Here is a 21,867-nt window from a genome sequence, read left to right as displayed (position 1 = left end):
TTAGTTTTCTAATAACAAAAATTAATCTGTTTGGCACAGGTATATTTTGTCTACAAAAGTAATTTTAAGCATTTAACCATAAACCTTCAGCTTAAATGATTTTTAAGATCATTTTTAACATTTTATTCAAGTGTGTCCAAACTTTTGACCTGTAGTAGATAGATAGATAGATAGATAGATAGATAGATAGATAGATAGATAGATAGATAGATAGATAGATAGATAGATAGATAGATAGATAGATAGATAGATAGATAGATAGATAGATAGATAGATAGATAGATAGATTATTCTAATTAATTATAATATGTTATAATATATTATTTTATATATATATATATATATATATATATATATATATATATATATATATATATATATATATATATATATATAAATCGGCAGTCCTATGCACATTTATCATCCTTTACAATCTCTTATTCTGGATGTGAAACTCCTTATTTTATTATTTAATAGACTCCTATTACACTATTCATACGAAATCACATCCTGACCTTTTTGAAATGTTTTTTTTTTTTTTGTACGTCTTTTGTCAAGTTTGGATTTGTGAATTGTGGGTAAAGGTTAAAATACATTCATAAATATACACACTGAAGACTTTTACATTGAATCACCATTAAGAAAAAAATCATATCAGGATAAATCAATCATAATTTGATGTCTAAAATAACCAAACCAGTGAACATCTTGTTACAATGATTATTTATTAAATTTAAAATATCTTTAGCACAGATTAAAAATCAGATACCTCCAACTATCATGGTCACCATGTATTGGAAATAAACATTCCTAAAAAAACAGTCCCCTTTCCTCCACTGGATCCTTAAACTTCATAGCGTCGTCTCTGGGTTTGTAATAATTGTCCGCATCGTTGCATAGGGCTGAGGCAAAACTGATCACGATATTGTCGGGTTTCAATGTCAACCTGTGCATGGCCATATGCTAAAATTGAAATACCATATAGTTTAAATAGCAAGAAACGTGTAGTAGAGTGCATATATTAAAAACAAAGGATAAAATTAAACATATTTGCTTTTTTCATTTGGCTTGCTGTTACAACCAGGAAGCAAATACTTTATTATATTAATAATAATAATAATAATAACAATATTACAGTTCCATATCAACACACAAAACCTTGTTTATCATGTCTGTTCTTTATAAAATTGCAGTTTGGGCCATGATTGGATATTCAAACTATTATAATTGATCCCCCCACCCTGATATCACTATTGTGGCGTGTGATATTATGTTTGCCTCAACCCTTTTACAAAAAATATCCAAAGGATAACAAGAAAAGTGGGAAAACAGTGGGAATGACAGCCAAAGACACAACTGCGTATAACAGCTGAAAATAAAATAACAAGGTAAAAAAGTCATAATAATAATAATCACAATTTTCTACATCTGTTTATGATTATTTGACCAATCATTTTATTATGCTTCATTTTCTTTTTTTGTTTCGTTTTTAGCACATGCCATATGTGATTTTGATTATAAAAGTACCTGAAACCAACTGCTAGTGTGTCGGCATGCATAGCTGTTAGATATTTACAGATGTATGTACAACACAGAAGAACCAACTGCAGAGGTGGACAGATGTCTCAAGACGACCTGAGACCAATGACAGGAGAATTTACAGCAGTTTGTTAACCCATCGCATGCAGGGATGACACAAATTTGAACACAACCTTTCTAGAGACAAATGGATATTACTCTTAACCGATAAGGTCATAACCTGCTTTGTTAAGTTATTCTGTCTGCCGATTATAATGTGAGCACACAGGAAGTAAGTGCGCTGGAGAAACTACAGCAAAAAAACAGTATCACGCCCATTCACACTGTAGAGCGACACCAGCACGTGATATTACAGGAAAACTGGGGTACTAGTTCACATCATAAAACTACGTCTGCCAACTATGAATGCTCAGCCGGCACAGTATGGTAAATACTGATGGTAAAATTGGAGTAAATCACAATTTGTACATTAGATACATTAGATTTTGTGGCACGTCATTTAGCTCCTGGTAACATTTCGACACTTGTACTACATCCAGATGCAATGAACATGTTTGATGCTTAATATACAGTTGTGTGTCGATGAATTTAAGACCAATGAGGTTACACTGTGGGCGTGGCTAGCCAGCGAGCCATCGCGTAAACCGATATGACCGATGAAAATCACCGCTTGTTTGGACAGAAACTCCATTATTGACATGGAAGAGATTCATGCTATTCTATTTATTGCTCGCAATTTGATTTGGATCTTTTGCATGAGGTTTTCTATTCAAAATTGCCTTTGATACAGGAAGACTTTAGATATTTTTTACAGGGAAAAGTGATTTATTGCGTTTTGTGTCCATTTTCAGCTTTCTTCGTAATATTTGAGCTTATGTAAATGTTTTCATTTGAATCACTTTGGTTGTCAGTATTGCTCCAGAATTGATTAAATAAGAATTGCTTAGAAATTTGAATACATGAACGGCGAGGGACTGACATCAGTTCATCTTTGTCTAAACTGGTAACTTATTTGTTTAAATTAGTGGACGTCAACTAGTAAGCTGGGTCTGATAGGTTTCTGGAAAGTAGTGAAGAATGACAGAAACAATATTAAATACCATCAACTAAACTACACAGGTTAAAGAAAATACAAATTCGACATAAATACAGATTCACTTGATTAGTGCCAACCACAGTATATTTTGTCGTCTGCCAAAAACGTTGGGTACGATGCCCGTTGTGGTCATTTTAATATTGCTACTGTGTTGGGTTGATGTCAAATGTAAAATCTGTGCCGCCGACGGTTTAACTGATAAGTAGCTCTCTTTCTTTCTCTTTTGTCTTGGTAGGGCTTTGATAAATGTGAGCGGTACCTGGTCCAGCATGTTAATGTGTTTTATCATACAGCTTATCGGCCCAAAAGAGCCATCAGGGTCGAGTGCCACGAGGTTCACCGCGACGGCAATAAGATCCATGTTCTCTTATTTAGTCTGACAATCCAATCTCACTATCTCCCACAGCTAAATACACCAAAGCAGGAGGCTCGTGGATAGAAACCCTATTATTGTCCCACTGCTAAAGGGGAAAGGAAATGGTATTTCAGCCATGAGCCTCGATGGATCAATCACGGATCTATATTTAGTGAGGATGCATCTGAGAAAGCTTGATGGGAATGTATTCCGTGTTCAAAGTTCTAATAAACCACATGTACTAAACCCCAGCTGAACAATCTAACAGTCTGTACGGGGAGCGGATCCGAGTTAAGCTGTAATTCAGATAGCGATTACAGTAATAAAGTTGCTTAAGCTAGCCGATAGTTCTCTGCTAGCCCTATTCAGTTAATATGGGACTGCCGGGATTTAACCATGTGCCCTTGCCTCATCTCGGATACTTCAGGAAGGCCGTCTAAACCAAACGGTTGAGGTTTGGTTCCGTTGTTTGGCTAAGGGAATGCTAGCCAGCACTGAAATCACACTTCGCGTTCATTAGCGCTAGTAATCTCGGTCACGCTAGTCTTCACATGGCGCATTACAAAGGGCATTAGCACTGCCAAGCGCCTCGCTGTAATGGAGCATGTGTGCGTTTGTGAAGTGTATTAACATTAACTTTGAACAAGTGGGAAGTGTATTGTAATAATTGTGAGGTGAAATCAAGGGCATATGAAGATCACAGAAGAACATTATGGTCATTACCAAATGCTGGTTTTGGACCACCATCTGGTTTTTACTTGTCTGGCTCTTTGTTGGATTTGGGCACTTTGAGCTAGAAGACCAGCTGACGGACCAGCTAAACCACTACAACACCAGATTTTCCTGAATGGGACACCAGCAAATCACATATGGCCTGATTTAAACTTGATTTTTTGGTCTTTTTTGGTATGTGGTTAAAGAGTAACTAAACCCCTGACTCCACCCACTGGCACTATTTGAAAGATGCAAGAAAAGTGGGCAGACCCCAACGGAGGTAGAGGGGACGAACTGAGCTCGTACCAAGTGTGTGGTGAGGTCGTAACAAGGGCGTGGTGAGCTTGAACCTGCTTACATCAAGCGGTACCGCAACATCCAACAGGAAAATTCAACTGCAGTAGCCACCGTTCAACCTGAAGAGGGCAGCACTCAGACGTTTTTACACCATATATTGTAACACTTTACACCCAAATGTCAAAAAATTGTTACTCAAATCAGTGAACAGCACTAATAAAGCTCCATTCTTACAGATCATTAACTAAAACAAGTTGGTTTAGGGTTTAGTTACTCTTTAAATAGCGTCTTAGTGATGTCCCCGGTAATTTCATGTGCCCTGTTTCCTACCTCTATTCATAAAAATAGTCAAAAGTTGCAAAGGTTACAACTAGGTACAGAGGCTGCGTCCGAAATCGTATACTGTGTCAGTAGGTACTGTAGTGAATTAGATGACGTATCTACTCATTAACCGGTACTATATAGCAGTGGTTCTCAAACTTTTTCTGCGTACGGCCCCCCTTGTATACGGTGCATTCCTTCGCGGCCCCCCCCAAAGAAAATTTATGACAAAAACAGTTCTAAAATGTAAAATTTTAATTAAACAAACCATATTAAATTGTTCAAAGTAGTGATGTTGGTTAGTAGGCTTATGTTTTTGGTTTAATTACACAAAATTTATGATAAATTAGTGTATTTTATAAAATGTCATACAACTGGGGCCCCCCTGGCTCCGTCTCGCGGCCCCCCTGGGGGCCCCGGACCCCAGTTTGAGAACCACTGCTATATAATATGAATATGGATAGTATGAATGAATTTGGACGTACTGCATCTGCCGTGTAGATACGTGACATACGTCGTCATAACAAAAAGTTAATCGTTAACTGGAATGATGATAAACAAGTGCAATTTAAACACAAGGGACTGCTGTTTAATATATGTATTTACATTTAAATAGAGACGCGTTACAGTTTTGGACATTTTTTAATAAAACTGCATCTCCTTCTTCTTCATTGGTTAACTCCTCTGCCGGGATAGTAAAGTGTCCATCGAATTAACACTTTAGGATTTTTCCAGAAGAGTAGTAGGTCATCTAGGTACTTTTCGTCTACTGTTTTTGGAATACTATGAATTTGGACATACTACTTCTGCTTTTCACCTACTATATAGGATGAAAGTAGGCGGTTTCGAACGCAGCCAGTGACTATCCAACTACTCAAGAATATAAGAAATACTAAGTTATTCAAAAATTAATACCGTAGACCACTTTAGTATTTTCTAATCTTTTATTGTATTTTTGAATTTCATAGCAAATTTGTTAATATTAATAAGCTAATCGAAAGCTAAGAGGCTTTTTGGACAATTCACTTGATCTTATTTTCCCAATTTGAACTCTTTATTAATAATAACCAGAAAAATGATTTCACACCGCTTCGTTTGAAAGCGTGTAAATACCTTTTTGTGCACATGACAACATTAAATGTAATTACAAGAGCAGCGAATCCATAAAGTGCATCTTTGCATATTGACTGACTGCGTTGGGTTTGCTAGAGGGGTTGAGTGACATTTTCTGTCCTTTCATGTCCCCGGCTTCAAATATGTATTAACTTATCACTGCAAAAGCAGGTAAGACTCCAGAAAGATCCATCCTTTTGATGTCATGTTTATTGCCGCGCTAACCAAAGCAACATGCAGCATCTGTGTACTTCAAAAGACGTTCGTCTGACACACATTTACACACAGATACAGAAAAACACACAAACTACAGTTAAATGGGGATGGGAGAAGTTTGTTCACTGAATTTCCGACGACCGCCTTGGCTTTCTTCCCTTGAGCTTGTGCGTGTGTGTGTGTTTCTAACAAGCGTTCTGTCACAGTTTTTGCCAGCTTGAGCTACAGCTGTTGATTTGGCCTTAAATGAGCTGAAGTCTTTGTACCGTTGCGCGTCTGTGCGTACTTGCAGACGTTTAAAGAGTTGGCCATCGGCGCGTCTCCGCGTAAACGCCTGCCAGGCGATCTCCTAAACGTTGGCCCGGGCTTTTTTCAGATCTGAGACGTCCCTGCACTTTTTGAAGATAAAGCGGCCGCCCGTTTCATGCGCATCTCACAGAAGTTAACTTCCCGCAGGAGTCGCGTGTGAAGTAGCGCACGACGGTTTCTTCTGTGAGAGGCGACATGAAAGACGAGCCTGGAAACATTCGAACCGCACGTCGCCTCTAATTCTGTCTGACATGTTTTTCTTTTACCCGGTATCTTCGTTCCATTTTCCCCATGACCACAAGCCTGGGGCTAGCCAACGTCCCCGACAATTAGCCGGTGATCGGTCATGCAGAAGAGTGCTTGAACATCTGCAAGACGTGAATTTGGTTGTTTTGTGTAAACAAGGGGCAAGAAAAGACCTTTGGGCATACAGTGGATGTTGTGCATTCAAACACTTCATTCATAATTGGTATTTTACATAATACGTATTTTACAAAGTGGCTTATTCATACATACGTTCTCATTCACGTTTTAGTACGATCTACTCTTAAGTAAGGGATTTTTAGAGCGACGCTGAACATAATAATACTACACTGATCTTAAACTATGTGTGTAAATGAGCGTGTGCATACGTAGACGGCTTTTTCAGCAGTGACAGTAAGTCCCCATTGACTCGGTGGCATCCAGAAATTTCTTTGACATGAGATGAATGGACAGTTTTGGCAGGTTGCCCCACAGATGTCTTTACAAGACTTCCCTAAAGCCCGTCCTTTCTGCTATGTACAGTATCTACAACTATACTGTTTTTGCGGATGCGTGTGTGTATGTGTGTGTGTTTGCCATTGTCTGTGTTTCTTGGCAGACATACAAGAGATATACAATAAACCTGCCAATTTCATACTTCTCAGTTGCAGTTTCTGTGATATTATATCCTGTTTTTCCTACTTATTGCGCAGAAAACATCAAGTGCGTGTCATTGCTATTGTTGCCATTTGTCGCTTGATTTTTCTGCTGAACCCATGAAAAGATACAGTACAGCATTTTGCCAGCATTTCCACCGAAAACGACCTCATGTTGGTGGTTCCTATACAGTATTTGGCAGGTACCTATATGACAGCATGCAAATTGTTGACAGCCAAGGGTCCAAAGGAACTCCATTCAAACAAACTCACGGTCTGTCCCATGGCTGTGTCTTTTGAAAGTAAAACAGGTTTCCCCCGTCAAAATCAGTTTTGGGGGAAAACGAGTCTCAGGTGGTTCTGTTGACATTGGTTTGGTCTTTGGTATTACCCCGACCCCAAAGACATCCCCCACAATTCTTTCACTTCTTAAAATCCATTATCTCCTCTGCGTGTGTGTGTATTCTGATCTTGTCCGTTTTGTGTTTCCGCAGCAACAAGGTGCGGCCACTACAGTCTACTGTGCTGTGGCTCCGGAGCTGGAGGGTCTCGGCGGGATGTATTTCAACAACTGCTACCGCTGTCTGCCCTCTCTGCAGGCCCAGGACCCGGCGGCCGCCCTCAGCCTGTGGGAACTCAGCGAGAGGCTTATCCAGGAGCGATCCACGCTGCCTCTGGCGCTCTGAACCCTCCTTTGTAGCCTCACGACCCCCGTGACCCCTAAAGGGTCACCTACGTGAACATCACCGCTGTGAAGAGGAGGATGCGAGCGTTGTTTGAAGGGGCGGAAAAGATGCAATTCTACACTGTACAAGGACATTGGGAATCGAAGATGGGAATCAGAAACTAGAACCACACGGCTGGGGCTTATAGGCTACAGCAGATAAAGAGATGCGGAGATTCAATTCAATTGCGTTTCTCTCATCTCAGTGGTGTAATCGCTCAATCCTGCGTTTAGGGGGTTTAACTATGTCTGGATCGCTCTATAAATGTCTCCTTAACAAGCATTAAAGTTTGAGGTGTCTATAAGGGGTCCCTATGTTTACTGATGTTTAAATGAAGATCACCTTTATGGGTGGATGTTTACGGCGTACAAATACACATTTGTTTGGAGATCAATTTCAACTCTCATGTCTGTACAGATAAAAATGTCGAATAAATGTTGCAAGGGGCGTAACCTACAAAGACATAATGCGGGAAATGTACAATTTGTGAACTATTTACAAACATGGCATCTTTACTCTTTTTAAGAATAATCCAGTGTTGATATCCTGTACACAATATACACAAGATGCTGTCTTTTCTAACTCCTGACAGAGCCTCCAAACCATACTTTTACAAAATGCTGGACTAAAGTACAATAAAACAGCATCTGGTTTGAGAACTGGTGGGCCGTCGGTGGCAAAAAAAGGAGAAACTGCTTGGATCCTTATTGTCTGAAAATATCAATATGGTCGAAGCTCCGTGTATCGTCTGTTTTTGCATCGTGAAACATGCAGGGATTTCCTAATTAGTTTTTTTCGTTGTTGGTGTGACCTCTGACTGGAAATCAGGTTGGAGTCAGTAGTAGGGGATTGTGGGTAAGGTTAAGGAATGGCACTCGTGTTGATAAAGGGTTTCCTATTTCTCTCTTCGATCTTCAGTCGTCTTGATCAGGGGTTGATTTTGGAGAGGTTGTGCTTTGTGGCAGTCTTGGAGCCGTGGGCCACCCTAAGCCAGAAGCATTCCAGTGTAACACTGTCTGTAAAGAGAAATAAAAAGACATTCAATTCAATCAATGACTTCTGTGTCCTATGTTTCAGGTTATAAAGATAACATCTTGTATAAAGCGATAGTTCAAAATAAAACGTTTTAAACCTATATAAATATTTTGTTATGCTAAACACAAATTAAGACATTTTTTTGTAACCAAGCAGATCTGCGCTGTAAAATTAGGCATTGTTCCTGTGTAGCTCAGTGATAGAGCATTAGTATCGCAAAGGTTATGAGTTCGAATCCGGGAAACACACAAACTGATAAAAATACTTTGTAATTCACTGTAAGCCACTTTGGACAAAAGCATGTGCCAAATATAAAAGTAAAAAGTAAAAGTTGGATCAACTTAAAAAAATACTTCAATTGGTAACACCTAAAATTTAAGTTTTTTCAACTTGAAGTGAAAATTTAAAGGAAAACACCACCGTTTTTCAATATTTTACTATGTTCTTACCTTAACTTAGACAAATTAATACATACCTATCTTTTTTCAATGCATGCACTTAATCTTTGTACAGCGTGTCGTGAATATGTTAGCATTTAGTCTAGCCCCATTCATTCCTTAGGATCCAAACAAGGATAAATTTAGAAGCCACCAAACACTTCCATGTTTTCCCTATTTAAAGACTGTTACATGAGTAAGTATGGTGGCACAAAATAAGACTTGTCGATTTTTTAAGTGGATAAGAAATGGCTTTTAAATTCACCCCTGAGAGATATCTCGTCAATCAAGAGAAAACGCTTCCCAGCCAATGACGAGTATTTCTGTCTTTCCGCAATACCGCTATTATCCACCAGGTGGCGCCCTTCCGGAACTTTTTAAACCTGGAAGTATTGCCCTATATATGGCAAGCAGTTGCATGTCCGTGTCTGTTTTAAAGATCGCTCTGAATGGGATCTCTATGAAAAGTCAGTCACAAAAATGGAATTATCTCTGCTTTTTGCTCAAAATGTGGTGTTTTTGCAGAAATCTACTCATATTCAAAAGCTGATTACAAAAGAACTACTGAAGGTAGGATGAAACATTTTTTTTTTTTTTTTTTGAAAGCAGAGGGTCTGTTCCTTCATTTGGTATATTGTATGTTTATATATTTAAAGAAGAACATTTTCTGGAAGGCATTAAACTTTGGTGAAAATCATGAAAAACGCTGGCGCTGGCTGGCAACTTAAAATTTAAAAATGCTGAAAGAGTTAAGGTAAAAAATGAGTTACTTCAATTGGTAACACCTAAAATATTTAAAAACTATAAAAACTTTTTTCAACCTAAATTTTCTCAGTAAGTGAAACATGTATTTTTAGGAGTTACCAATTTAAGTATTTTTTACTTTTTACAGTGTGGGGCACCATTGACTTCCACAGTAGGAAAAATAATACTATTGAAGTGAATGGTGCCCCAGATCTGTTTGATTATTTATTTATTTTTTAAATCTTCCTTTGTGTTAAAGTTAAAGGCTGACAGAATTTGCATTTTTCGGTGAAATATTCCTTTAATATTGTAGACCATAAAAGTAATGTTTTTCATAAAAAATATTTTTTAAAGGTGGGAAAGTTAATCTCAGCTTTTAAAGAAAAACAATTTCCATAATGTCATTAAAAAGCAACATGTAAAATAGATACAGATACTTTATATAGCGTGTCAAGTGTATGAATCCTTAAAACTAAAGCTATACACCCAAAAATGAAAGTGTTGTTACAAACCTGTATACACTTTATTCTGAAAAACATGAACCAAACTGTTCCTGAGCCCCATTCACTTCCATAGTATTCTTTAATCCTACTATAAAAGTGAATGAAGCTCATGAACATTTTGGTTACAAACATTCCTCAAAATATCTTTCATCAGAACAAAGAAATGTATACAGGTTTGTAACAACATTACAAAATAAAAATTTTTGGGTGAACTATCACTTTAAAAGCAGAAAAAAGGCGAAAGTCATCTGTCAGGGGTGATCGAGTTTCCCAGGAGTGACACGAGCTGAACCTTTCCTATGCTGTGTGTTTAGTGAGGCTTTGACCATGACCCGGAACAACTCCATAAACAAACCGCCTGTCACACGCATTACTCGCTCCGACAGAGTAATGGACACATCAAGAAACCAATCATAAAACGCGCACGGCCCACCCATCCACGCTCGTGCGTCCACTGGAATCAATAATTCGGACCGGCGGGCTAAGAAAGCACTAACACTGGCACGCTTTCACTTTAACAAATTTTGTCACAAACAAAATGCAAACGCTCTCGAAACATTTCTGGTTGTACCTTAAATCATTGCATATGTGAGTGTTACACAAGCAGAGAACAAACTCTACTGCACAAACACGATTGTGTAATGCGTTTGTAGATGGCGTAGCCTTCTCAGAGCAGGTGGCCTATCTTTGTTTTTCTCCCACACACACACACAATACTGTATACCATGATGCAATGCAGAAATTGCGCACGATTATTGGTACAGTGCAGACACACAAGGTGTTCTCAGAATGGGACAAAAGGTTGTTTCACACGATGGTGCACGTATACTGTACACAAACAAGTTTCTCCTCCTGTATTTTTCGAGCGTGTGTGGGATTAGAGGTGGGACGCGGCTCTATTTCTGGTTCCACTCCATCTCTTCCCTGTTCGCGCTCTCGTTCTTGTTCTATCTGTTTTCTCCAGAGAGGCAGTGAGGTCTGGGAGAGGTAGAGGCAGTAAAAGTGTCACAGCGTAATGAATGGGACCCTGATCGAGGCAGAGAAAGAGAGTCAGCCGGAGGATGAGCAGGCGCTGGTTGTTGTTTGTCTGATATTGAGGGAGGATAGCTAATGATGTGAAGCATGTAAACCTGAAGTGGCACTAAACCGTCCGCGCGCACATGCGCGCGTGTGTGGGAACCGATGGGACCGTCCCGATCCCGGATAACGGGAAAGATAAAGTGGGAACGCAGATGAAGTGTTTCTGGGCCAGCCAGGTGTCACATGCTGTATTGTTTGCAAATGGCTGAACACAGATAGGAAAGGCTTCAGTTGCACAGACTCAGCATGCAACTCTCTCTCTGGCTTTGAACAAAAATCTGATTTTAACACATGCATACAGTTCTGATTGGATACATGTAACGTCATACAATATGTGTGCAGTATTGTCTGAAGGAATATTCAAGTATGCTCGCCTACATATTACAAATCCCACATTGCAGCTTATTCGGTCTATAAACTGCCCACTGAGACAGGAAGAGCCATCTGGATGACATAAAGAGTGATTGATCACAGCTCATGCCACAATAATACACAAAATTATACCACGATATTTAAATAATAATTGGCAGTCTCAATGAATTATCATATAAATATAAAAAAATAATATATTTTCTATATAGTAAATGTCACATGTTTACTGTATTAAAAAGAAAAGCAGAGTATGGGAAAGCAAGTTTGAATGAAAATATTCAGACAAATCTTCATATTTTTCCTACTACAGTATTTACTGTAAAAAGTGACTTTTCAGACAGAGGTGGATTTTTTATTTTCCACCATCTGTGCTTTATCAGAACGTTTGTCTTGGGAAAAAATTATTTTACTTTACTAAAAACATTTCACTACATTCTGTGTATTCCTTTTATATTGCATATTAAAAATTATTTAATACACTAAAACAAATGATCCATTCAATTTACTCAATTTTTTAAGGTAATTGGTCAATTTATTTAAGCTACATTTAAACAAAAGTTTTTTATTGTATTTTAATTTACTCTTTTTTTAAATGTAACTTAAATAAATGTATTGCCACCACTTACCTTAAAAAAACGAGTAAATTGAATGAATTATTTTTTTCAGTGTACCTAATTACATAAAAATTGTGTACTTTTACTTTTCTTGAGTACAAGTACGAAAGTACTTTTTTATTAAGTAAAAGTAAAAAAACTACATGTTTAATGTACTTAAATATTAAATATAAACAAAAAACTTGAAATTATGAAATGTAGTGGAGTAAAAATTTTGATAATATGCTTTGGAATGTATGTTTTCCAAATAAAAACACTGATAAAATACAAATACTTGAAATAAGTTTACTTTTATGTAGAAAGTAGTGTCCGCCTCTGCAAGTTTATTTCTAGTGTTTTTATTATTATTTTTTTAAAATTATGATTGCATTGAATAGATGTGTGCACACATTGTATATATGAAGAGTTTTGTTGCAAAACGAGATAACTCCGTTTTTAACATTTTTGTCAAAACATGTTTATTATTACGTTATCATGTTATTACTGTTTTATGGTGCTACTTAGCTGTATTTTTTAAGTTATGAAGGTTTAAATTAAAACAAATCAATTGCAGTTGAATTGATATTAATCGGAATGCACAACCAAAAAACGAGATTTCTGAACAATTAAAAAAACGGAGTTATCTCGTTTTGCAACGAAACTCTTCATATGCATCACATGCCAGACAAAAATGAAGATTTCTGTGATCTTTCTTTCAGAAAAAGTTTTTAAGTTTGGTTAATATATGATTGGATAAAAAGTGATTTTTCTTTGAATAAAGACTTCTGCCTTCTACCAACATTTGTGCAACAAATATCCATCGTAGTTACAACTGCTTGTTTTAAAAGAAAAGTCTTGCACCACAGCCACTTATAGGCCCTTAAACATTTGACCACCATTGACACCCACTTGACCTACAAACAGGACGAAAACATTCACTGAGAACAAACAAAAGCCAGCAATAATAACGTTCACTGAATAATCTTGACAGTGTGCCACAGGTGACATGCCATCTGAGCTTTCTGCTGCTCCAAGGGCTTCCGGGAAACCGTCGGTTCTGTCGAATTCTGTCCTCTCATCCTTCAGGGAAGTCTGAAAAGCTACTGTTTGCCTGTTTTGACCTTTCTTGCCTCCCCAGCAGGAGGAGCAATGCTCAGCTGTGTCATATTGTTCTCAGACTGCTGAGAGCATTGATTCACAAACACCCAAAAACAACATCTTGGCCTCCAGAACTCTATCACGTTCGGCGGGTCTGCATCCATCAGTCTCGAAAGATCCAGTATTCATTTGAATTCACAAACGGATATTCCATTATCAGAATGTAGATAACATTTAGGCAATGGTTTGGTTATGAGGTGGTTATTATGTAAGATTTAATGTAATGATTCATTTTGACTTATTAATGCCAGTAAGTGTCATATTGTGTATTATGAATGATTAATAAATGACGTAAAATTATGTTAAATATTTTTCCCTTTAGGCAAGGTTAAGTATACTTGAATGTACAAAAATACTTTATTTTTTATACATAGGCCTACTTACATTTTTAGTAGGGTAGAGCGGAGGCGAAGTACCATTTTTCAGAAAAACTTAATTTTAAAAGATAATGTTATAGACAGAGATATATCTTTGTTCCCAAGTGTGGTTTATCAATACCGGGTGGAATTTTGTAAAAATGTTAGTGCTGGGCAAAGATTAATCGCGATTAATCGCATACAAAATAAAAGTGATTTTTGGCATAATATATGTGCGTGTACTGTGTCTAATTATTATGTATATTTAACCACACACACATTCACATATTCATTTCAGAATTGTTTTACTTTTATATACATTTTTTTAAGTTTATATTTAATATAGAATATATACAAATATAAATAAATATATATATAAACATGTAAATGTTTCTTAAATACATACATGAATGTGTGTGTATTTATTTATACATAATAATTACACACAGCCCATACTCATATATTGTGCCAAGGATCACTTTTGTTTTGGATGCGATTGGTCGCGATTAATCTTTGCCCAGCACTAAAAAATGTAAAACGACTTCAGTATAATTTCACTTTAAACATAAGTAGTGAATTGTTACTTTCAACCCCACCTGCAGGGAGGAAGTAACACAACAAAACAAGATAGATTTTTTGTGTTACACTTGTTTTTATTAAATATACATGACTATGACCTCTTTAATATGTAACTGCAAACATATTTTGTCATTTATCATGAAATTACATTTTGTAATGAAATTACATTTTCATTTTAAATTTCAGTTTTATCAAATGTTTCAAAAAGCAACCAACAGTACAAACTGAAATTGTTTAGTATAAAAAAAATTTTCAACAGTTTGAACACTATGTTATGGAGCCCTTAAGGGGACATGGAGCAAAAATTAAATAAAGCTTAGTTTTGCGTGCTCACGTGAAAATATTGCTTTCATGTGCGCACGCGATAGTTTACCGTGCGCGCGCGAAACTAAACTTAAAAAAATTCTGCACATGAAACTAAACTTTAGACTTTTTTACTCCAATGTCACCTTAGGGGCTCGGTATTATGTAAATGAAATTAAATCAAATTGGAATAATATCAATTTTCAACATATAAAACAGTATTAGCAGCGGGACAAAAGTAACAAGTGTTACTTTCGAACCGACAGGATCTCCTCACATTTAAACCCGATTAACTTTTATTTTGAAAAACTCTGAGAAGTGAAACTTCAGGATGTGTTAGGTCACTAAATAACTAGTAGATTGATCAGTACTTTAACACATGAAACCAGAAACACAACGCCTTGTAATAAAAAATAACCGCTTTAGGAATTTACTTATCATGGTTGAAAACACCTTTCTGGATCTACGTGCGGAAAACGGTGAGTAAATAACGCAATATTTGTCAGCTCTGTCAGGGGTTGTGTGCCTAAGATGCTGTCGTAGTTTGGAATGCAAATGTTATCAGGGCTCGGAGAAAATCGTTTGTTACTTTCGTCCCGCGTTACTTTTGCCCCGGTTCTCCCCTACATTGTTATTTTTGTGCTTAGTACGAAGTAGTGTAATTGTTATGAACTACGAATATACCAGTTGTACCGGCTTAGTGCACTTGAAAAAAGTAACAGGAATACTGTTTTTGTGTGTATTGAAATAAATTGTCTTAAACGGGTCATAGCGTGCAAATTTGACTTTTTCCATGTTTAAGTGCTATAATTGTGTCCCTAGTGCTTGTATCAACCAAGAAAATGTGAAAAAGATCAACCCAGTAACTTAGTTTTGGTAAACCATTTTCTGCAAGCATGTAAAAAAATAGGTCATTTTAGATTTCACCTGTTTTGTGATGTAGGTAGCCAGTCTTATTACATTAATACCGCCCCTTAATCCAACCACAGCACTGACATTTAGGGCAGAGAGAAAGAGCGAGAGAGGAAAATTGACAGCACAATTGAGTATCATTCAACAAACTACCATCATTGTGATCAGTGTTTGAATTTCATCTACTCATTTGCATTTTAAAGGACACACCCAAACCGCACACTGTTGCTCAGGCCTACAAAGTGTCAATTTTAATATGCTATAATAAATTATTTGTGGGGTATTTTGAGCTAAAACTTCACATACGCAATCTGGGGACACCAAGATTTATTTTACATCTTAAAAAAATCTCATAATATGACCCCTTTAAAATAGCACAGTTGAGTAGCCCACACTTAGATGTTATTAAGTTTATCTTATGGACTATTAAAGACAAATGTTTGTATATTAAGTACAAAAGTGCAAAATGTACCTCTATGTGTATTTTAGTGTACTCCTTTTACCTGGGTTTAAAGGTAGAAAATGCCTCCAAAACAGTGCTTCAAAGGAAGACACGTCAGATTAAAGAAAAAAGTCAGCGTACTATTCGTTTGAAACGTGGAAGATTTGTGGCATCCTTTTTTTTGAAGCCCACAGTCAGGTCTTCAAAAGCATCTGGGTCAGTAATATTCGAAATGGAGTCGAGCTAAAGCAGGGTCAGGTAAGTGTAGGTTAACCAAACATATACTCAGGGATCACGAAGACCCTTTTAAACTTTTAGACTGTGTGAGATATAAACGGTTCTCATCCGCCTCTACGACCCTGCGTGTCCGGCCGAGACGGCTTTTGTGCGCGAGGCATGGGAAGATTCATGAGTTGATGTTTTTCTCGTTTCTTCTACGGAGCCTTATTGATCATTGTATTGGAATCATTTGATAGTTAATCGATGCTTTTTCTTTCAGCTCGCCGGGCGTGAGACAGTGGGCCGTTTTTCAAAGGCCGGCCTTGATCTTGGAAACAACAATTTATACACACTAACTCACTTCGGTGCACAATACAGCTCTATTTCAACTAGTAGCTTAAATCATCTTGATATTCTGTAGCACTAACAAACATTACCATTTTGGATATGGTATTGTAGTAAAAGTGTTTTGCCAGTACCTTGTAAAATATGTGAAAAAACACCTGTACTTTTGTACATTGCTCTTTCCGCTTTGAAGCCTCACATGGCTGTTTAGTTGCAGATTGGAGATATGTATACATGCACTGAGAACTTAAATATACCCAGACATCCGTCGTAAAAGCCGTAATATAAAGGACAGTGTTACTAATATGCTGATATGCATTATATGTTCCTGTCTAGGACACGCCGTCGTAGTGATGCAAGACAAAAGGTGACTTTCAGAGGTAAACGGATCTTCCATTGACCCCCACTATATGTCTGTATCACTTCCTGTATGTACAGCCCCGGCTGTAACCGAAAGCCTTTCACAATGTATCCGTTTAATCTACCCCCATTTACAATGACACACTCAGTGTGCATCACTCTTCCGTTCCCTCCGCCTGTTTAGATAGAGGATGAAAGTTGTTATGACATCACGTCCCGTCACAAAGCCATCATTCCAGCTGACGGTCTGCGGGCCTCACCTCTGAGTTCGCTCGAATTCCGACCATTCCGGCACGTCTTGTCCCGCTGCGGGACGGGCGGCACATCTGCGAATTGCTCAGACGTACTGGAAAAAGCCGTACCACATGCCAGGTGTTTAATATCAGCGCTGTGTGGTGCAATTACCCCGCAGAAATGAGCTTTTAATTCCGTTTTATTGGCCCAATATTGCTTCTGGTGTTTAGTTTTTAAACATTATAATTAGTTTTGAAAAGATTGGTCGACCTCATTCTATTCCACAATACCCCATGGCTTTAAACAATACTCAGCGGCGGCGCGGATGCAGGGTCTGGAAACGCCTGGGTTGCGGTGAAACACGATTTTAATAGCGCAGCAGAGCTTTGAGACAGCTGGCTAGAGAACCACTTATTGTTGAATATGGAGAATAAATGCTGCTAAAAATATAAAAAGAATATGATTACTGCAGTTTTAATGTTTAGGAAACAATTTTCGTAACCTATTTATGCCATGCGAATGGGATGCGCGTTGAACAGAGTAGTTAACTACATAATCAAATGTGCTTATGCAGTACATTGTCTAGAGCTGGGGTTTTAAAGGCTATGGGACCCTTAAACACAAACAGACCCAGGTGAAGACACCTTTTCATATGCATTAGAATGGATATTTTCATGATAAACATCGTCATATTAGCAGATTCACCCCAAAACCTCTGAAACAAGTGTTTTGCAGATTTGTACAAAGTTTGTTAATCCCCTACACTTTTTCAGACTTTCTAGACTACAAACCTTAGGGGGCCGCAGGGGAGCATTTGGGTCCACGCAACAATACACAAAAAAATGTGTAATCCTTGAATCATTTAATCCAAGTAATATTTCCTTTATTATTCCATTGAAATTAATATCGGCTGTAAGGGAATAATCACAGCCTATTCTGAAACTTGCACAGGCTTAGTGGGCTGTGAAATGCCAAAGCGTGTAGATATTTTTAATGAATATGATCAATTGCTCATCTCTCGGAGGAACGGATACACTCGATAGAGAGATGCGACCGGGAAAATTTATGATCCGTGGCTATCCATAAACTGTCACCTCTCCAGCGCTCAAGATTAGCATGTGATTAAAATGTAGGTCAATATTTATTAAGAGCTGTTATAAAGTCAATGTTAGTTTTATGAAATCCAGTAGCTGACTCTTAGATATCTTTATGACTAGATCATACATTTCTTTAGAGGCCTTGTCCAGAGAAGAAACATCTGTATAATGTAACTAAATATATTTTTGTATCTGTGACTTTTTATGTTAAAAGTGTGTGTGATCAAATAGTAAAGTTTTTTGTTATGATCAAGCCTGCATTTGAAAGGACAATTCCCTTAAAAGTTTGCTTCAGTCGTTGCTCTCGAAATGTATGCATGTTTGTGAACAATTAAACATGGTGGTTAGATGCATAACGGTATTTGTTGTTTATTTCAATCAATCATAAAAACGTATGATGTTTGATTTTACTGACATTAAACCTGGTGCAATGCGTCTTGACTGTATTGCAGGGGTAGGCAACGTCGGTCCTGGAGTGCCGATGTCCTGCAGAGTTTAGCTCCAGCTCTAATCAAGCAGACCTGAACAAGCCAATCAAGGTCTAAAGAGTCACCTGAAAACTACAGGTAGACAAAGGTTTTTATCAGGCTTGGACCTAAAATCTGCAGGACATCCACACTCCAAGACCGACTTTCCCTACCCCTGCTGTATTGTGTACACATTCTCACTTCCTAAGGCGTCAAAATCTGAAGCATGTTCAAACGCCTTCAGCGTCAGTATGAAGACGCGAAGGGTGCCCCTATGCGTCACTATATCGACGAAATGGGAACTTCGTTGCTTCAAACTTGATGCTAATCCCTCAGCGTCGGATATAGACGAAAGGGCATCCCGGAAGGTGATGCCGTCATGTTATGCGACGTCAACGTATGCGACGTCAATGTATGCGACGATCGGCAGGATCATGCCGCTTCTGGACGGTAACTTCTCAATTTTTGTTCCAAATTTTTTACCATTGTCGCTTGGGGTTGGGGTTAGAACGACTTTTTGTTACATAAAATTACAGCTTCAGATTGTGACGCCTGGGGAGTGAGAATGGGTTGGATTTTTAGGTTTTCAGAGATCAGCTATTTAAAGGGATAATATAATGTCCATTGTAATATAAGTCTCAGGTGTGCCTTGAATGTGTTTGTAAAGTTTCAGCTGAAAATACCCCACGGTGGGAGCAAAAAAGTGTTGTTTTCATGTATGTACTTTTAAACGCAAATGAGCTACTGCTTTCGGTTAAAAATAGATTTAGTCCTGTGAATACAGTCTGGAACAATAGTATATTTAGCCGCATTGGTGCTACAATGTGCTAACAAACACAATTAGAAAACCTTTGGGATAAAATTAACCTGTCTGACAGTGGCTGTGGGCGTGGCTTTGTTAGTGTGACATCACATTAACAAAAGAATCAAATTAGCATTTCCAATGAGACTGCTCTGGTTTAATAGGGATTAAAAATGTGCAGTGTGTTGTTGTGTTCACAAAAAAGTGTTTGTAAAAGTGGATTTAGCATAATATGGGCCCTATAAAATGGGCCCTTTAGATTTCAGACTCAAAATGTATAATACGGCTTCAGAAGACTTGGATTTTTATTTATTGCATAAAAAATATCCAACTCATATAACTTAAAGTCGCCATGAAACGGAAGTAGCGATTGCCTTATTTTCCCCGTGGTGACGTATAACCGAATGAAGCGGCTTCTGAAATGAAATAAGGCAGGGCTGGATTTGAATTTTTTCATCAAGATCTGATTGGATCGTTTGAAGTTGGGTCGTGTTGCTAATTGCTAATCCCTGCGATCTTCTCTCGGACCCCGCCCACCTGCCATACTTATGACCGGAAGTGAAGAGAGATCGTTTTGATATATATATATATATATATATATATATAGTTTTTCATTTCAATTTCATTGCGACTTTAAATGTTGTGTGAACTGTTTCTTTAAAACTACTACATTTCCAAAGTGCATGCCTGCTTTGAATATGGCTTCTTTGGTAACTTCAGCAACAGTCTCAGAGAATAATGAAAGTCTATTGCAACAACTTTCTGTTTGAGTTAAAAATGTGGGGAGACTTTCAACACAAAAAGGAGATAATAATCTGCCGTAACCTTTTTTTTTTGTGTGTGTGAAAGTTTGTGACATACTTTTACCCACCCGACAGGGCAGTACATGATGAAGTGCGCTCTCACTTGCCTGCTATTATAAGACAATAAGATAACAAGCTCCCTTATTCATTTCGAGAATAATTTCATGCCGCGGAAATCTGAGTAAAGTACGGCTGCCTGTGCCGGGACATTTTCCCAAATTTATCTCGGCTGTCTCTTGACGTTTCGGTCGAAATACTGCCAGTGAGAAACCTCTGCTTAGCACCAGACGAGTTGACCTTGTAAACCTTGACTTATTTTGTTCGCTCTTTGTGCGGAAGGGAGAAAGCGAGGGCGGAGAGATGAGAGGAGCCGTCATACCTGTCACGCCTTTCAAACAGAGAGAAAAACGAGCGCTCGCCCACAAGAACAATTATTCCCTCCTGTCTGGAGATTCATCAGGGAAAGAGCCACGAGAAAAAAACGGTGGAAAGGAAAATCGAGAGTACCAGAAATTGAGAGTACAGAGCAAGTGCGGAGAGTGGAAGCAGACGGCCATTGGTGAGAGAGAAAGAGAGAGAGAGAGAGAGAGAGAAGAAAGAGGATTTGTCAATGTGCTTTAGTGGAAAGCTCACAGCTAAAGGCTGAGGTGGCAGTAATGAAACATTCATAATCGGCACAGACACGCTTCAACACACTCGCTGACACACTGTTTAAGCACTGCCACTCCAAGGTCACTCGCACACACACACACACCTGCGATAAAAAACCAAGACTGTACAACATGAACGTGAACACTTTCCCACACACTCACAGCTGCGGCCCAACTCTTACAACTCTCTGATATATGCGTTACACAAGCGAACAACTAAATTAAAGAATTAAACTACCGCTTGTTTAAACTGGACAAGAATGAATGTGCTGCATGGGTCCTTTGCTGTTTTGTGTATCATTTAATGATGTCGGTGAATACGAGCATTAAATACTCCCCATGTTTGTATTCGGTCCTGAGGCGTACACCATGCTCAGCAAACTCGCCTTTGAAGTGCTAAAGCCCCTCAGCGGGAGCTCTTAAATAATAAAAAAACAACCCAAACAAGACTTAACAAGAATGAAACTAAAGAATTAGCTTTACTGACAACAGCAATTTACAGCGTCTAAAAAAACAAAAACAACTGTGACAGGATACGTTTCTGGAGTCATCTCTTACCGTAGATTAGCAAATCGTGTATGACCACGAATCATTTATCTTTATTTTTACATCCCTACATCTCTTGTACATATAAAGGGCAATAAATTGTTGTAAATTATGTATGGTAACTAGCTGCGGTATACAAACTGTAAAAAAATGCTGTACTTATGCAGCTGTTTGACAGTAACTTACCGTAGATTAGCAAATCGTGTATGACCACGAATCATTTATCTTTAATTTTACATCCCTACA

General features: G+C 38.0%; 2 protein-coding genes across 2 annotated transcripts in view; one reads left to right on the top strand and one right to left on the bottom strand.

The window, feature by feature from the left end:
- wwox (WW domain containing oxidoreductase) overlaps nt 1-8,633 on the top strand; it is a 303,723-nt gene extending 295,090 nt beyond the window's left edge. Inside the window, exon 9 of the mRNA XM_073868407.1 lies at nt 7,354-8,633. Within this exon, the coding sequence (XP_073724508.1) occupies nt 7,354-7,545 (192 nt within the window). The 3' untranslated portion in view covers nt 7,546-8,633. The remainder of the gene's footprint in view (nt 1-7,353) is intronic.
- Nucleotides 707-21,867, bottom strand: part of mafb (MAF bZIP transcription factor b) — a 96,831-nt gene continuing 75,670 nt past the window's right edge. Inside the window, exon 3 of the mRNA XM_073868408.1 lies at nt 707-8,600. The gene's annotated coding sequence lies outside the window, so the exon portion shown is untranslated. The remainder of the gene's footprint in view (nt 8,601-21,867) is intronic.

The sequence above is a fragment of the Misgurnus anguillicaudatus genome, chromosome 6 (assembly GCF_027580225.2).
Source record: "Misgurnus anguillicaudatus chromosome 6, ASM2758022v2, whole genome shotgun sequence".
NCBI classification, from domain to species: domain Eukaryota; kingdom Metazoa; phylum Chordata; class Actinopteri; order Cypriniformes; family Cobitidae; genus Misgurnus; species Misgurnus anguillicaudatus.
Note: the sequence above shows the minus strand (reverse complement) of the source record. Positions and strands in the feature narration are given on the sequence as shown.